This window comes from Lipophrys pholis (assembly GCF_963383615.2).
Source record: "Lipophrys pholis genome assembly, chromosome: 11".
In the NCBI taxonomy this organism is placed as follows: domain Eukaryota; kingdom Metazoa; phylum Chordata; class Actinopteri; order Blenniiformes; family Blenniidae; genus Lipophrys; species Lipophrys pholis.
In genome coordinates, this window is record NC_137631.1 from 4,891,367 (window position 1) to 4,908,823 (window position 17,457).

General features: G+C 40.2%; 1 protein-coding gene across 1 annotated transcript; it reads left to right on the forward strand.

The window, feature by feature from the left end:
- Positions 1-7,769: 7,769 nt before the first annotated feature.
- gal (galanin/GMAP prepropeptide) lies at positions 7,770-17,106 on the forward strand (the record flags this gene model as incomplete). Its single annotated transcript, XM_080475776.1, has 6 exons — positions 7,770-7,850; positions 10,252-10,306; positions 11,133-11,204; positions 14,194-14,280; positions 14,378-14,449; positions 17,045-17,106. The coding sequence occupies 6 exons, from the start codon at positions 7,770-7,772 to the stop codon at positions 17,104-17,106; spliced, it is 429 nt and encodes a 142-aa protein (XP_080331902.1).
- Between the last annotated feature and the right edge of the window lie 351 nt (positions 17,107-17,457).

Genomic DNA, 17,457 nt, shown 5'->3' on the forward strand with positions numbered 1-17,457 from the left:
AGCGCTGATGTATTTGAATGGATTACATTGGACAAGTATATCTAATGAAACGGCCAGTGAGTGTATATGTACTGGAAAAAATATTATAATAATAAATTCTATATATATGCAGATTTGTGGGCCAGTTGGAGCCAAAAATACACCCCTGGGTATGGAGACGATTATTACTGTTGGATAACCATTAGAAAGTGAATTTTCCATAATAAGACCCTTTAACTCCTTACAAATACACAGTTAATGCAAAATGGCAGACTTCCTGTTGGTCCGACGGTGTGGCTGTCACTGCCTTTTACGTGCGACCCGACATGCTGCATATGCCTACGAAATTTCTTGGAGGTTCCATTTGCCATGTTCAGCATCTGAAATGAAATATTTACGGTTTGATTTTAAAGAAATCAAGCATTGTCCGAACAGCCATTATGGCTTGATGATGTATCATTAGAATGAAAGAGTTCAAATCAAGTGTAAATTATTAAAAACCTTGTCACTGACATTTCATTTAGTAAAGTCGATTGGGCCATGTTAGAGGAATATTTGTAGGCTATGGCACTGTGGAGGGTTTTATTTTTATCCTAAAGAAAGCGTATCAAACAAATTTCAGATCAGAGGCCACAAACAAATGTAAATGATAAATGTAAATTAATTAAGTATAAGTAGTCACTATAAGTAAATAATAAATAGAATTTTATATTAGCAAGATTTCATATTATTTTCTGCTCAAACAGTCAAAAGTACAGTGATCAGATAATGAATGTAAAAATAAATGGTATAAATGTTAAAGAAGTTGATTCCATAGAATTTGTAGGAATCCCTAGAGGTGACCTCATACAACCCAGGAACCAGAGAGAGATCCTGGGTGTGTTGATCAGGGTTCGAAGTACAGGCCACAGATCTCCTCTGTGACCAGGGTTTTCAGGAATCTTCGTTTGTGGTGAGTCGTAGCTGCATTTGTGAGTAAACGCGAGGCCCAAACGCAGAGAAATATCACAGTTTTGTTTTTTTTAAATACCCGGGTACGTGTAAAGTGGCCTAAATACACAGTGAAAGGGAGACACAGGTGGAGCTCATAAGGACAGACAGATGGAGAAGACCGTTGGATAATTGAAAACGTGAGGTGAGAAACACAGGAGCAGACCTCGCAGTCATGAGAATGACCACTTTTCAAACTACATTATATTCTATCATTCTCTCTCAATACTTTAAGATGCAGCCGTACATAAGTACTTTGATATGTACTGTGAATCACTGCTTTTTGAACCCACTTCATAGTTACAGAAGATTTCTGTGCAGGTTTTCGTCCCTCAATATATGCTGAAGACGCTTCACATGAAGCCAACGTTACAATGGCCGTTGTTGTGTGTTATTGTCACATTTCCTCTGTTAATTACATGATATTAATGAGAACAATGTGTGTGTACAACTCCCGCTGCTCATGGTCCCGGTGGTTGTGGCTCTGTGAAGCATTATGTGATTACCCTGAACCGGCTCTGAAAGTGTTTAATTTCCACTCAAGTGCTTGGGGGACCAAATTAACCCAATCTTATTACAATGTTTCATCAAAGCTGGATTACTTCCAAATGTGTTGACCTGGCTTCATCTCCACGTTGCTCCTGTTTACTATCTCATTTTTATTGTGTTACCCTGTGAGTGCAGTTTTCTGCTTCATTACATCGCAAATACAAATAGTTCTTTCAGTTAAACCTTGTTAAAACCCAAGAAATAAACAAACAAGTCAGTTTGAATCCAATCTAATGAATGTAAGTCATGTACGTTTGAACCAGATTACAAACACATTTACTGCAGCAGATTTCAGTAATCATTACTGTGTCTCATTAGGGATACTCCGATACTGATACAGGGTCGGGGATCGGATCCGACACTGCAGTGTCACTCGTACTGCAAGAAGTATTAGATGACGTCATTCTTCAGATGGATGGTGGATTTCATGAAAGCTAACAAACTAGCATTAGCATCAAAGCCATGCTCTCGGGGTGAATCTGTAAAAACACCCATAATGCAACAGCCGTAGGAGAACTATTTAGGACTTTTCACTGGATTTCTCACGAGAAGGTTTCATCAAAATTGTCTTTATGTTGAGATTGTAGTTATTTTTCAGCAGTAATTGTTTGGTTTTGTTAAAATATAGACATTTTCATCACGTACACTCAACAAAGGAAAACTTTAAAGTTTAAATTTAAAGGTTATTATGGCATTATTTTACCGATCCGGCAGACTCAAGATGACATTGAGGTAACTGTACTTTGAGTTTGTGTGCATTTATCTGGTGATTGCGTAAGAATAATAATCATGTGCGTACAGGTTTATTCAATTGAGGGTCTTTACACGTGTTAATTAATCTTAATACAACATCAGTTTGCTCTGTATTGTTTCTGTGTTTGTTTGCTTGGGCTTGAAAGATGAGTGGATGAGTGCTGAGCCTCTATAAATATAAAATCATATATGACACCGTTGAGTTGGATGAGTAGGGGAAGGAAGTTATCAAACATACTGGAGAAAAAGAAAAATGTAATGTGGGAGATTATCTGTCAGAATCTCAAAGCTGTGGGGAAAAGGGAAAGCAACAGAGAACATTTAGAAAAGATTGTGATGCCTCATAGGAGAAACTATAGGAGAAAATATGTGATGATAAAGTCTGCAAATACAAGTCTGTGTGAGCCAGATGAGGAAAAGTCTCTCGTCATAATAAAAGCATCTCTCCTCAAGGTGGAGCCTCGTTTCACATCCTCTGCAAACAAATTCTTTCAGGTTTTATGCTTCACATTGTGCATCGTACAAACTCCTTCAGAGTACAGACCTTTTCAGAAATCAACCCAGAAGAAATGGAAAGGGTGAAAGGTCAGCACTCGCATTGACGCCATGTTACTCAGGACATCAAATCAAGCAGAAATCTGGGCGTAGTTATGGGCTGAGATCTGATATTCAACAACCACATGAAGACAATAATTCAATCAGCTTACTGCTGTGGGGTGGTGTGCGGATGGACCCGAACGCGGAGTCATGGAGTTCCATAAAATCAGGTTTAATGTAGAAAATGTCCAGAGAACATAAGGAAACGGGAGCGACAAGATGAGCCGACGACGGAGAGGGGTTTACATACACTGGGAAAGGGAGGACACAGGTGGAACTCACAACGATGGGAGCACACAGAGGGAGAAGATCATTGGTTAATAGGAAAGGTGAGGTGAGACACACAGAGACCTGCTATCTGAGAATTAAAGGATTTCTGACTGAACGAGATTCAGAGAAACTTGTTCGCGCATTTATTTTGAGCGTGTTTACAGATAACGTGTCATAGAGCTGCGGCTCATCCAGAGTCGCCACCAACACCAAGAGGGTGGAGCACGTCACACCCGAGCTTCAGCCTCTGCACTGGCTGCCTGCGTGCCAAAGGATCCACTTCAACATCTGACTTCTGGCCTATAAAAGCTTTGAGTAAGAGCTCATGAGACATGGAGACCTCTGAGGTCCTCAGGAGGACGTTCCCTAAACGTTCCCAGAGTCAGTAGAAACAAGCCGAAGCAGCTTTCAGTTCCTACGCTCCTCACCTGTGGAACCAACGTCCTGCTGACACACTCACTTCCTTTAAATCAGGTCTTAAAACAACATCAATATTTACTCAGGCTTTCTAATAAACTATATCGTTTACTTACTTTATTTTCTTTATCCGAATAAAGCTACCATTTTATGTATTCTTCTTTTTATGCTTTTTTTTTAAAATCAAATTGCTTTAATGTATTTCCTTTATTTCTCTATTAAGCTCTGTGAGTTGCCTCATGTCTGAACGCTGCGATTGAAATAACTTGCCTTGCCTTTTTATGCATGACCTGGTCCACGTGCTGATCATCGATTTTAATGAAGTCAAATGCAATCAAATGCACTTTATTGATACTACCTCTTATTGGACATGGTTCTCTGAGCATCCCATCGATAGATCAGCTTGTGTGCGTGCAACATCAAATTTGTGCTCATTTTTTTATACGCATGAACTTTAATAGACCTTATGAGCTGAACCGACATCTTAACAAATGGACACGACCTGGTGTTTGTCATACAGCAGCGCCCATGCAGCTCAACTCAAACCGAACACCATGTTATTAATGTATCCTGAGATAATCTAATGAGTGTCAAGTCTGTAATAAAGAGAGCCCAATCACACCTGTGACGTTTCAGTTGAACACGGGGTTGTTTATTTCTAAATTTCAATCTTTATAGGATCCAACATCATCACTGCCAACAGCTTTCAGTTAAAAAAACAAACCTCTCTCACCTCCTTTCTTGACTGTTAACAACAAGAATCTCTCCTCCACCAACCAGAAGACATCGAAGTGTGTTTGTGCCATAAATGCTGTCATATATCAAATTATAAACACAAAAGCAAAGGACAGATTAGACGCTGTAAATGGAAACAGAGCGGACCAGCCCCCTGAAGCACTCCCCTCACGGTGTCCCTGTGCTGTGGCTGTCACTGAGCACGTACACAAATCAGATCTGTGTGGAAATAACAGATCATTTGCAAAGATCAACAGTTTGATATCAAATAAAAAAATCGAATTGTAAGTATCTCAACCCCCCAGACCCCGAAGCAGGGTTTGAATCTCTCCTCACAGTCTATCTGTCCTATCTTTTTCTCTGCTCCTATCCTCCGATAACACCAACCTGAACAGCAGAAGGTCTCGTCCTCTGAGTCTGGTTCTGCAGGTTTCTTTATGTTCTTCTCCTCTAGAAGTGTCCTGAAATGACTGTGTTGTATTTGCTGCTAGATAAATAAATTGGGATTGAATCTAAATGTCATAAAAACTTATGCATTTGATTTTTTATAAAATTTTAAATAAACTTTTAATGAAGAGCGATTACATTACTAATACCTGTAATAATCTGTAACTTACCAGTTTTTGTGGTCCAGCTCCCTCTGGCCGAAGAAATTTGTTTCGGCTGTGCCGAAGTATGTCGATGCCACATTGCCAAAACTTCAGCACAGCCGTGTGCTGTAGTGCTGCGCATGCACATTCCAGCTCACTAATGACTATCAGTCATATTTGAATCATGTTTAGCTTGTAACGTCACTACTATATGAGTTCTCATTAACATGTCGGAGGGCGGCTTTACGTGATGCACCTGAACGCATCACTCAAACCTTTTCAGCTACGAAGTGGCGTTTCAACTTTTGAACTGCACAGCTTATTTCTCGCTTCCAGTGCTTTCAGAAATACATTTCTCTGAACTGTTTCAGTAATAAAAGAGAAAGTTTGTTTCCGAGTCGCCATGTTGGTCTGATTGTAACTCCAGGAGCTGAGTGATGCGTTCAGGTGCATCACGTAAGTCCGCCCTCCAATATAATAACGAGCTGCTGGGCTCATACAGTAGCGATGTTACAATCTAAACATGATTAAAATATGACTGATAGTCATTAGCGAGCTGGAACGTGCATGCACAGCACACGGCAGTGCAGAAGTTTTGGCAGTGCGGCACTGATATACTTCGGCTGGGGTGGTTGTCACGGCTGAACCAGATTTCTTAGAAGAAAATGATGTAATTTTGTTCGGCAAGATCCTCGAGTGCCGAACTTTCTTCTTGTTCTTATGGAGGATGAATCGGCCTTTGGTTTCATCCCGTGTCACTCTCAAGACCGTAAATGCCTCAAACGCGTAAATGTCTCAAACATGTGACTCCGCCCACATTCCTAAACGTTTGCTCCGCTCCACAGTCAGGGGTTGGAGAATGCAGCAGGGAGCTGAGAGCAGCTCCGTGCTGATCGGAGCTGATTGGACAACGGTTGCATGCGTCTGTCACAGGCCAGATTAGAAAAAGGAGGGGCTGCATGCGGCCTGCAATGTCTGATTTACTGCAAGCCCTGCTGCAATATGACTTTTAATGCACTAATATTGAAGCAAACAGATGCAAAGTGGTTTTTGCTTCCAAATTGTCTTTCAATGGCGGTGGCTGCCATGCAAGGCGCTCAGCCCATCCAGGGGAGCAGGTTGGGGCTCAATGTCTTGCTTAAGGACACTTTGAATGTGGACAGGGAGAGATGGGGAATCGAACCTGCCACCAGTGATGAAAATGTCAAAATGTTTACAAAAAAACAAACAGTTACTACCGAAAGTGACTCCAACCTCAACATGAAGTCGATTTTAATGAAACCTTTCCGGTGTAAAATACAGTGATATGTTGCTAAAACTTCACCTATCGCTGTTGCATTCTGGGGTTTTTTACAAACTCCCCCTGACAGCATGGATCTGAGGCTAATGCCAGTTTCTTAGCGTTCACGGCAGCATCACTGACATCTCAGCTCTGGTCTCAGTGTTTTACTGTGTCCACCAGAAATTTGTTCAAAAATCCATATTTTCTTTCAAATGTTTACTATTCGCATGGTGATTTGGCCAATTGGAGCCTCTTGCAGGCCGGTTTTGGCCCACAGGCCTCATGTTTGACACCCCTGCAATATATAAACATAGTTTTTAAAAAAAAATGTTTTAGATTACTTTGTGAAATGTAAAGTAATTTTGGTCAGTTTTACACTTTCCAACTGATTTTTTTTTTTAACATATTAACATTTAATTGTTTTCTTTTTGAGACAGCCTTTGTAAAGTCAAAGGTAATCCTAAGAACACCTCGTGGTGGAATCAGCAATTTCTAAATATTTGAATCACTCAAACTGTCTTCACAGTTAAAACATGTAATACAAAAAATTGATTTCTGACCTTTTTTTTCAGGTGACAAAAATACAAGTGAAAAACAAAAACAAGCAGAGGAAATGAACCAATTCTCTCATCCTCCCATTCAGTATTAATAAAAGATGAGATATGAAGTGGAAACCTTTTCTCGTTCAGAATAAAGAATTACTGCTGCAGCTTTTGATTCAAATGCTCAAGTTTGAACTTGATGAGAGGCCGAGATTTAGGAGCTACATTTAAAAGTACCAGTGTGTTTGATACTGGACCAAACGTTGCTGGATCATAAGTCATGAGCAGAATGAACTACGGCCTTGAAATGACCAAGAGAGTCTCAAAGTGGAGCAGCTTTCACAGAAACTTCGTGACTTCTTTTGTGTAAAATTGCTTGGACTCTTTCCAGTGTGCAGCTGAATGACATCCCTGCCACACAATCAGTCCATCAGCAGAGGATGAGACGAGGAAACCACTGGCCTGAAGCTCCCCCAGGTACAAGTCCTTTTAGTTTACATCCTCCTCAGATATTCTTTAAAATCCGCACTAAACGCAACAAAGAGAAGAAATGAAGGTAATGATCACAAATCATGCAAAATGAAATTGGTGATCATTGGCATTTAGGATGTACTATCGACATGTGGTCCTTCAAGAGACGCATGCTGTAATCACGTTACGGTCATATATTAGATTAGGACCGAGAAGCTATTTTTCTTCTTTTTAAATTCAATCCCAGGTCTCCGAGGGCGACAAAGAAAAATCTGATGACGGCATTATGTGATATTATTGAGTTTCTTTCTGGCTGTGCTGGGGATGTGGCCGTCGTGTCTGCAGGAGGGGCTGCTGACGCCAGCTGCCAGCAGCAGGGTCAGCCGGAGGGGCAATAAAAGGTGGACGGAGTCCTGGATTCATCCCATCACTGCTGCAGACCCAGAGCGCACAGGACGCACAGGACGCACAGGACGCACGGAACAGAGCAAAGGTGAGTCCTGCTGCTCCTCTCCACTCAGAGGAAGCGCCACGGTACATGGACCCGCACTTCATATAGATAAGAAACACATTCTCCTTCCTTTTTGTTCTCAGATGCACAGGTGCTTTGGGATTTTTTGCGTGTCGCTCATCTTCTGCGCAACTCTGTCAGAGAGCATCGGGCTGGTCATCGCGGTAAGGACGCACACTGCACGGCGCGCGCAGAGAGTTAAAGGAGTCTGACAGGGAGAAACATACCAGCTCTTTGTGAGAGATACAGTTAGTAAAACTGAAAATTTAAAAAAAAGTAGATCAGTATCTATATGAATTCATTAATTCTACTTTTATATCTGATTTATAACAACTGATTTCACTTAACATGAACTCTTTATCAGGCATATCATGGTCTTTTCTGCATTCTTGTTGATTAAAACTAATAATTATATGTCGATGAAATGACAAAACATGTCATTTTTAGGAAAACACCTTTTGTTTTTAGATTGTTAAAGCTATTTAAAGAAATACGCTGATAATTTTGTCAGATTCTGAGAGTTTCCTTATAATTATAAGTTGTGCTATAGGCTCCTGTGTCTTTTAGGTTTCTTTAGCAATTTCCCGAAATATATAAAATTAAATTGATTTCGGATAAAATCGTATTAAACAAACTTAAAAGTGTTTTTTTTATTTTATTTGTTAAAACAAAATTTGAAAGAAGAATTCTCAATAATTTGATCAAGTTTGACATTTAACACACAGACTAAAAGTTCTTTCAGTTTAACGTTGATCATAAATGCAATGTTGAATGAACGAACGCTGACTGCAGAGATTCTGTCTTATTTCAAGTTCAGGCTTCTGATAAGTCCTTGTCATCTTTTGCCAGTGGCCCAGAGTCTAATCCGGCTTCAGGGATGAACCGACAAAGAAATCAGTGACTGACCCTTTTTCATAATAGAAACATTTCTAATTTCTTTAATGGGCAAAGAAAACAACTTTAGTAGCGAGAAGGCTGATTACTGAATCGATGAAGTTTAACAATGAGAGAGTGAATTTATAAAACATCCTGAGACCCAATGGAGGCGCATCACATGTGTTGAAGCTGCACACATTTTCTTTAAAATCTTTAGATTGTTCAGATTTTGTAAAAAAAAAAAAAGATTTAAAAGTAAATGTAAATATCCTTATACTATGTTTGTGTGTCTTTGATACTGAAGTAAGGGAAACATTTGGAGATGTCCAAAAATCCACTTTCAAAGGTTTTATATGAAACAAGTTTACTGGTCTGGGTAGTTGTAATTAGTTGTATGTGGAAACGTGAACTTAGAGAACTTTGACTACCATTTCTATATATTTTACAATATATTTTGATATAACAGTTCATAAAGTCCAGTATTCTATTAAAGATGGACACCTGTGAGTTTACTACACATTCATTTGTTGTGTGTTGTTTGGTCTGTTTGTGAAGTCGCTGTAAGGTTAATGAGAATTAAATTTAGATTTAATTTCAAAATCAGGAAACAAAGTCACATTGAGCCTCTTTCCTTTTGCTCTTAACTTTTAATAAAAACAAACATATCTCATATCTCACACGGGTTCTTGCTCCAACATCCAATTTCTCTCGCGTTGATATAAATTCGTCTTTTCAGAAGAGATTGTTGTCTGAATTAGAAAAATGCCTGAAAACTAAACGACTCCCCCAGCATTTTATAAACTACACATTTCTGTTTTCCCACATAAAAACTAAATAACAAAATCCACTTTGTGCTCAAAGTTGCGCTGAGTCATTTCTAATATTTTGCTCCCGTGTTAATGACGCATCGTGGTTCAGAATTAAAGAGTACATAAACACTGTAATGTGTAAAATAAGTATGTGTGAATATCTTTTATTCCATGCAGACTTTAAAAATCACACAATTTAATTCTGATGATATGAAATGATTATCCTATAATATTCTCCCACTCAAACTATTCAGTCTGTTGAGTGTGTTCATAGTGTGATGGACTCTGATGGAAGCTGCAGTGATCAGGAAGTTCTGACATGATTACTGTGATTTTCCCTGAAAAGCAACATTTTGAACGTGACACTCGCCGGGAGTTTAGTGGTTTGTTTGACACATTCATCATTTATCGGTAGATTATTATCTGGATATGTCCATGGAGCTTTAAATCTGTGGTTTTTCGGAAGCTGATTGACGGTGTTAATGTCCATCATCTCCTTCGATTTGTTTTTGGAAAGTCAAGGGAGAGAAAACATTTTTGTCTTTTAAAGTTGTAGTTGAGAAAAATAAAGTAAATCTTTCTGTATTCACAGAATCATGTGACTTTAAATCTGAAGTTCTATCGGTGCAAGACACACCGATGTGGAAAATAGATTTAAAAAAACTCATAGAATTGGTCTCATCACATAGAAATACCTAAGTGAGATTTGTCAACTTTATCCTGACTGAACTCAACTTGCACTTGTTAAATCTGCATTTAAAAAAACAAAACAACAAAAAAACAAACTGTGTGCACAGGACACGTTGCTCTGAAGCGACTCGGGTGAGGAGAGTTGGTCTTTGTCGTCAGTGTGACTGCTCTGCTCTTCTGCTTCCTGCAGGCGAAGGAGAAACGAGGCTGGACTCTGAACAGTGCTGGATACCTGCTGGGTCCTCGTAAGTACTGACAACACACACACACACACACACACACACACACACACACACACACACACACACACACACACACACACACACACACACACACACACACACACACACACACACACACACACACACACACACACACACACAAACAAAAGAGCAATTCTTTCTTTTCAAATGCTGCCTGAAAATTGTGTCCGTGTAAGAAAATAGGCCACAGAACTCATCTTGTGTGAGTGAGAGTCTGTTGTTGTGTGTCTTTGTTCCACTCCAGCGTCTCCGCTGTGTCGGCCATCCTGTCATTGCAAAATTGCCTCATTACCTTTAGAGGAGAAATTAAGTGCAGACTGGATCCCTAGATGTGTGTGTGTGTGTGTGTGTGTGTGTGTGTGTGTGTGTGTGTGTGTGTGTGTGTGTGTGTGTGTGTGTGTGTGTGTGTGTGTGTGTGTGTGTGTGTGTGTGTGTGTGTGTGTGTGTGTGTGTATTTTCAACATTTTGTAGGGGTCCAATTTAGTTAGAGAACAGGAAACCAAGAAGTTTTGTTCCTCTGTGTGTGTGTGCGTGTGTGTGTGTGTGTGTGTGTGTGTGTGTGTGTGTGTGTGTGTGTGTGTGTGTGTGTGTGTGTGTGTGTGTGTGTGTGTGCGTGCGCATGCTTTTGTGCATGTGTGTATTCTAGTGTGCATACATGCCTGTGTGTGTGTGTGTGTGTGTGTGTGTGTGTGTGTGTGTGTGTGTGTGTGTGTGTGTGTGTGTGTGTGTGTGTGTGTGTGTGTGTGTGTGTGTGTGTGTGTGTGTGAAGCTCAGGTAAAGGTTGCTCCTGCCTCATCCTGTGTTTCAGGTCGTATTGATCACCTAATTCAGATAAAGGATTCTCCCAGTGCCAGAGGCAGAGACGAGCTGGTCACTCAATGTAAGATAGAAACATCTGGCCGCTGCAGGGCCTTGGCTTCAGGCCGGGAATTGCTCCGTCCCAACGCTGTACGTTTGTCTGCTTCTGCCACTCATCACAGGTGGACGTCTGTCATCCCGCTGCTCACTCTTCATCCCACGGCCGCATTTCTGCCTGAATCTGGAACACAGTCATTCGTCCCGTTGAGAAAAACGAGTGCACGTTAGAGTAACAACATCACTTTCACCGCGGAGCGGCTGGAGATCCAGACCAGCCTCAGAGGCAAAAGTAGAAAGCGTGCAGCCACAGACCAGAGACGCTTTCATTGGAAATAACATTAGAATCAATGCTTCATTGGGTTATGCTGAGCCACTCACTGTCGAGACACATGACGATCTTCTCTGCAGATTGTCACTATATCACATGTAAATGTACTAAAACCTGCACTTGTAGTACGTGTGGAAACCTAAAAACAACGTGGGAGGTCAAAATTGATCAAGACAAATCGTATCAATTGAGATGGACGCAAATATTTAATTGTAAAAGTTGCAGACGTTTGCGTAAAATTCATAATTACAGGAGGCATCCCAGAAAAAAACAGTGTTTTCAATAATGCATAGGAGGAGGGCAGAGTTTACTAACTCGAGCACACTGGAGCTAATGGGAAAACACTTAAGGTTGATCAAACACTTCCAGCCACTCAACATTTTTCCATTGAAGTCACCTCTGACACTCACACACTGGGAAGACGCACGCGCTCTGATAAGGTCAAACTCCACAGTCAAGCGGTAAATATTCAACTTCAGGAACAAACTGTCAGCTTGAGCCTTTTCTGCAATATTATTGTTAAATTAGTGCCAAAGTTAGTTTCTCCACTAGATCAAACCTCTGTCCAGTGCATAAAGAAATATGTATCTATTCCACCGAATTTACTATCATTTTCCTCGAAGAATACTGCATTTCACACTCATGTGAAGAGTTTTTATATATTCAGCAGGTTATTTATGAAGAATAGCGCCCCGAGTGGCATTATACGGTACTACATCTGCTGTAAACGGGATTACTTCCATGTTAGTTTGCAGAGAAAATAGAGGTTATCGAGATAACCGCCAGCGTTATCAAACATCTCAGAGCGTTACGAAGAATAGATCTGAATTTAACAACAACAAAAGATGATCTGTCACAAAGTCGAACCTTTTATAAGAAAATGTCTTTGATTTCAAGGATAGAAAACAGAAAACCTTTGTGGTGTTTTGATTGTCCGATTACGAGGTAGAACTTTCCTCCGTTTAAACGGACGAAAACGTGACTTTTGTGAAACGCTGCTACTGCACATGTGCACCACGGCCGTAGTAAATACTTCTTCCACACAAGGTCAGACAATAACAACAACGCTTCCTCCAGAGCTTCGTGACTCCCCGTCCACATTCTCCTGAGACTCGGTAGTTTGATGGTTGACAGTCACTGCGATATTAATCCAACTTCGTTATCTGTTCATAAAAATGTCCGCGTACTCGCCATTTTTTTTATGTTTATAGTAGGGATGCACCGATACCCAAATTGGGTATCAGGTCCAATACTGCATGGAGTACTCCTGAACGCTCTTCGATACAACCGGACGAGTTTTACATGATGTCGTGCGTCGGTAACTTTGCCTGCAAGTACACAAGAAAGCACGAGCGATGTCAGCAGTATTAATAGTAGTCTACAGTCAGGGCAGCGTGTACATAGGTACTACACGCTGCTCTGTTCGTACTATATACGCAGTGGTATACTAGAGCGTGGTTCAAGGCAACGCATGGGCTTCGAATATCGTTTACATATGGAATCACGATTAAGTTTATTGGCATTTGAATAAGTACTCATATCAGTATTGGCAAGTCGCTAAAGGTTGGTCCTGGTACTTTTGACTCGTTTCTTTAAAAAAGTGGTTTCATGATTAACAGCATGTCGTTCTCTGTGTGGTCCTGACGCGTTCACTACCTCGTTCTCAGACTTTCCCGCCGTTTTCGCCGAAATGCAAATCCAGAAACGATGTGTTTTCACTTGGAACGTCATGGAAACGGAGCCATAAAGTCCACAAATGAAAGTCGTGGGCGGGCCAGCGGAGGAAGTGTCGTTCACAATGACAGCAGCATCTCGGCTCAACCTCCTTTTAAAAGTCGCTAAAAACAAACTTCATCACCTACAAACCTTTTTTCAGACATTATATATTGCATCAATGTGTTTTACATTAATCTGATATGTCTGATATTCCACATCCATGATGTTAAACGCACTCCATGGATGGTGAATGTTATTTAGTTCACCTGTGAGATTTGAACCTCGACTCAAAAATCAAATTTTTTCCAGTTTTTATGAAACATTTAGTAGATGAGGCCCAATGAATGCAGCTTGAACATCAACAAACATTAACCTTCCAATGCCTCAGTCGTTAGAATAGCTTCATCAGCCTGAAAGTCGTTACGTTGAACTGCCATTAGCTCGACGAGGACATGGCCACTGCTCACGACGAAAACTCAAGACGTTTGATAAAACGAGTCTCGTTTTAATCTCAGTCAGTGATCGCTCACGACAGCTGCTCCTCCATTATTTTTGCATCCATTTCTTTCTCGACTGTTCCTCCTTTTGCTTTCCTCTCTTTGGTAACTATTGCACTCCATCCCTTTTCCACTGCAGTTGTGTGTTCTTGTTCCCCTGCCGCTGTTCTGCAATTCCACGAGCCAAGCCCTGCAGCTGGTCTGTACAAGTTTGGAGATTTTAACCAAACAATGACAAATGCTGAAATATCCCAATGTCCATTCGCTCTTCTGAAGAGAATTAGGTAGATGTGTGTGCATCGTGTGTGTATGTGTGTCCAATGTACGATGCAGTGGGATACCTAGTCATGTGTGTTTTTGTGTTGTTAAACGTAGGACTCATACTTACACCTCAGCTGTTGGTAGTGTGTTGAGTAAACGTAGCAGTGAAATGACCCGTGCACTGTTTGGGCTCACTCCTGGTTCTCCAGATGGGATAGACGGACACAGGACACTTGGAGACAAGCCGGGCCTGGCTGGGAAGAGGGACATGGGCCAGGAGGAGGACTTCAGAACAGGTCTGTCCAGGTCTCATGAAGATCTAGCTCTTGGAACTGAGCCTCTTTTTTTTTTTTACTGCAAATCAAAGTTACGATCTGTGTTGGTTCTCCACAGGTTCTCTTAGAATAGCAGATGAGGACGTCATCCACACTGTCATTGACTTCTTGTCTTACCTCAAACTCAAAGGTACGCTTACTTTTCTGCCACTCGCCGATCTGAAAGCGGTTTTCTCAGAGGACGGAGGCGTCAACTCATGAGACACAAATCACGTAGTTTCATTCAGGCCAGGGGTGTCAAACATAAGGCTTGTGGGTCAAAACCGGCCCGCAAGAGGCTCCAATCCGGCCAAACCGCCAAGCAAATTGAAAAAATTCAAAGACAACACTGACTTTATTTTTCTTTCTTTTTTTTAAGCAAATTTCTTTTTTTGTCATTTGCTTTTGATTGGTTTTGTTAATACAAGTAATAACAATAGTCCAAACAAAGATTACATGAAGTTCGATCATTTTATTTAAATAAATACCCGCGATTGTGTTCTTAGTTTTGAAAGTAATTCTTAGCTGTGATGTCGGTGAAGCTGCCATGAGAGATCATAAACTAGCATTAGGTTCAAAGCCAATGCCGTCAGGGGAGATTGTAAAAAAATACCCACAATGCAACAGGTATAGGAGAAGGATTTGGGCCTTTTCACTGTATCTTCCACCAGAAGGTTTCATAAAAAATTGGCTTTATGTTGAGATTGTAGTAATTTTCGTCACATGTACTCTGCGCCACAACAAAGAAAAACTTTAAAGTTAAAATTTAACAGTTATTGTGGCATTATTTTACCGGTCCAGATCATTCAAGATGGAATTGGACTGTATGTGGCCGCTGAACTAAAACGTGTTTGACAAACAGGATCCAGTCCGTGTTGTGTTGAATGTGTCTGGTAATATAAGTCCCGTTTAACAGGGATAGTAGAGAAAAACAATCGTGTTTGTGTGTGTGTTGTTTTTTTTTTGACATTCTTTTATTTGAACATTTTCTAAATTACAACAGTCCAGCACAGTACATATTCAGATTATATGAAATATGCAGCAAATGGAAAATACATCCACAGGTAATGAACTCAACCTGATATGTAATGAACCTTATTAGGTCTAACATTTCAGGCGGTTCCTCTCTGAGTTCCCTGGTACTCCAACACTTGGCCGAACTTTGCTGTTAAAAGGTCCTGCGGACCGTTAAATACCAAATCTTAGTCTTTCCAGAGAAATGTAGTCTGACGTCAGAGACCTCTCCTACCCATTCGGTCTTAACAGCCTTTCGGCTCAACAGCAGCAAAAAATGTACAGCGTTCTCATGTGATCGTAATGACTCAGGGATACATCGCCAAAGAATCTAGAATTGCTGCTTGATTGCTAAACTATCTTCAGCACATACAGTTTGGCAAAACTGTTGAACTTTATCTCATTCCTCGCGGCAGAGAAATCTTGTTGCACCGGTAAAATTGTGCCATAATAACCCTCAGATTAAAATTTTCAAGTTTTCTGTTGTGGCGTATGAGTATACGTGATTAAAAATGTCTTTTTTTGCCCAAATTTCTATGAAAAATGACTCCAATCTCAAGATAAAGCCAATTTGAATGAAAGAATGTGGTGCAAATTACAGTGAAATGTCTGAAAAACTTCTACTATAGCTGTTGCATTATGGGTGTTTTTACAAACTCTCCCTGGCAGCATGGCTTTGAGGCTAATGCTAGTTTTCTAACTGCCATGGCAGCATCACTGACATCTCAGGCCTCAGTGTTTTGTTTTGTCAGTTACTCTTGAGAAATGTGTTTAAATGTCAATGTTTTCTTTATATACCCTCTGCTTGGTGGTTTGACCGGATTGAAGACTCCTGTGGTCCAGTTTTGTCCTTCAGGCCTTGTGTTTGACTCCCTTTAGCATTCAATTTAGCTGCATAAAACATTCATATTACAAAATATTTACAAGTGAATTAATAAATAATTTCGAATTGATGCATGGAAAACAAAGGTAATAATGATGTAAGAAATAAATCTTTAACTGTTTTATAATATTAAAATACACTACGAGTCTGTTAAGAAGCAGTTTTAATACTTATTTAATATTATATTTAATTCGGATGTCGGATGCCTGGAAGATTACATACCTTATAGTAGATTCTGATAAAAGTACAATTGCCACAAGATTTGACTTCACTACTACTACTTAACTAAGGTGAATATACTCTGGCATGTGTTGATAGTTGTTTTTTCATGCTTGTGGCTGCAGGAACGTCCTTATTTCCCTATTTGTTTATTCATTTATTTCTTTTTTACACTATTTGGTGTTAGGGTCTCTCTTCTGTCACACAGAAACAGTCTATAAACAAATAAAGTATATTCTTATTCAAAAGTTGTTTGTTTTTAAGGTATTTACACAAATATAAACCAAAACATTTCAGACATTTTCTCAAATATGGGTAAAATACATTTATTATTGCTTTACGCTGAATAAATCCACTCGTATAACAGCAGCTTTCTTAGTTATTTACAGATAACTCATAAGTAGAGATTCACCGATACCACATTTAAAAAATAAAAATGAACACAATAAGAGTAAAAAAGTTTAGCTAATTGCCGATACCGAGTACCGATACGAGTACTTATTAAATGTTATATAGCCAAATCAAAGCTCTGTATCTCCGCACAGCCTCTGTGTGGATGTTACACACACCTCCAACAGCCTGAAAGGCTCCAGTATAACAAATGTGTTGTTTCCATGTTTGTTCTTACAGAGATGGGAGCCTTGGACAGCCTGCCTTCCTCTGTCACATCAGACGAACTGGCCAATCCATAAAGAGACGTTCTCCACTTCCCCACCTCCCCCCTAACTGAGTCTATGTTTCTGCCCTTTTGCCCCGATGTCCCATTACTATCTCCGACCGCAGGGTGACGGTGGATGAGTCCGGGTACCAAAGATCTGCCTCCAGTACGAACTCCAGATCTTTCTGCTCTCGTTTAAATCAGGATTTCTGTTTGCAAACCAACTCCACGTTGTTAATCTTACTTGCTGTGTTTTGATCTCAGAGAACGGAGTGAAATAAAGTAACAAATGGCACCACACTCTGGATACTTTGAATCATTCCAATTAGTCGGTATTGCGCCTTATAACCCAACATTAAACAAGCAAAGAGGGAAAGAATTTCCC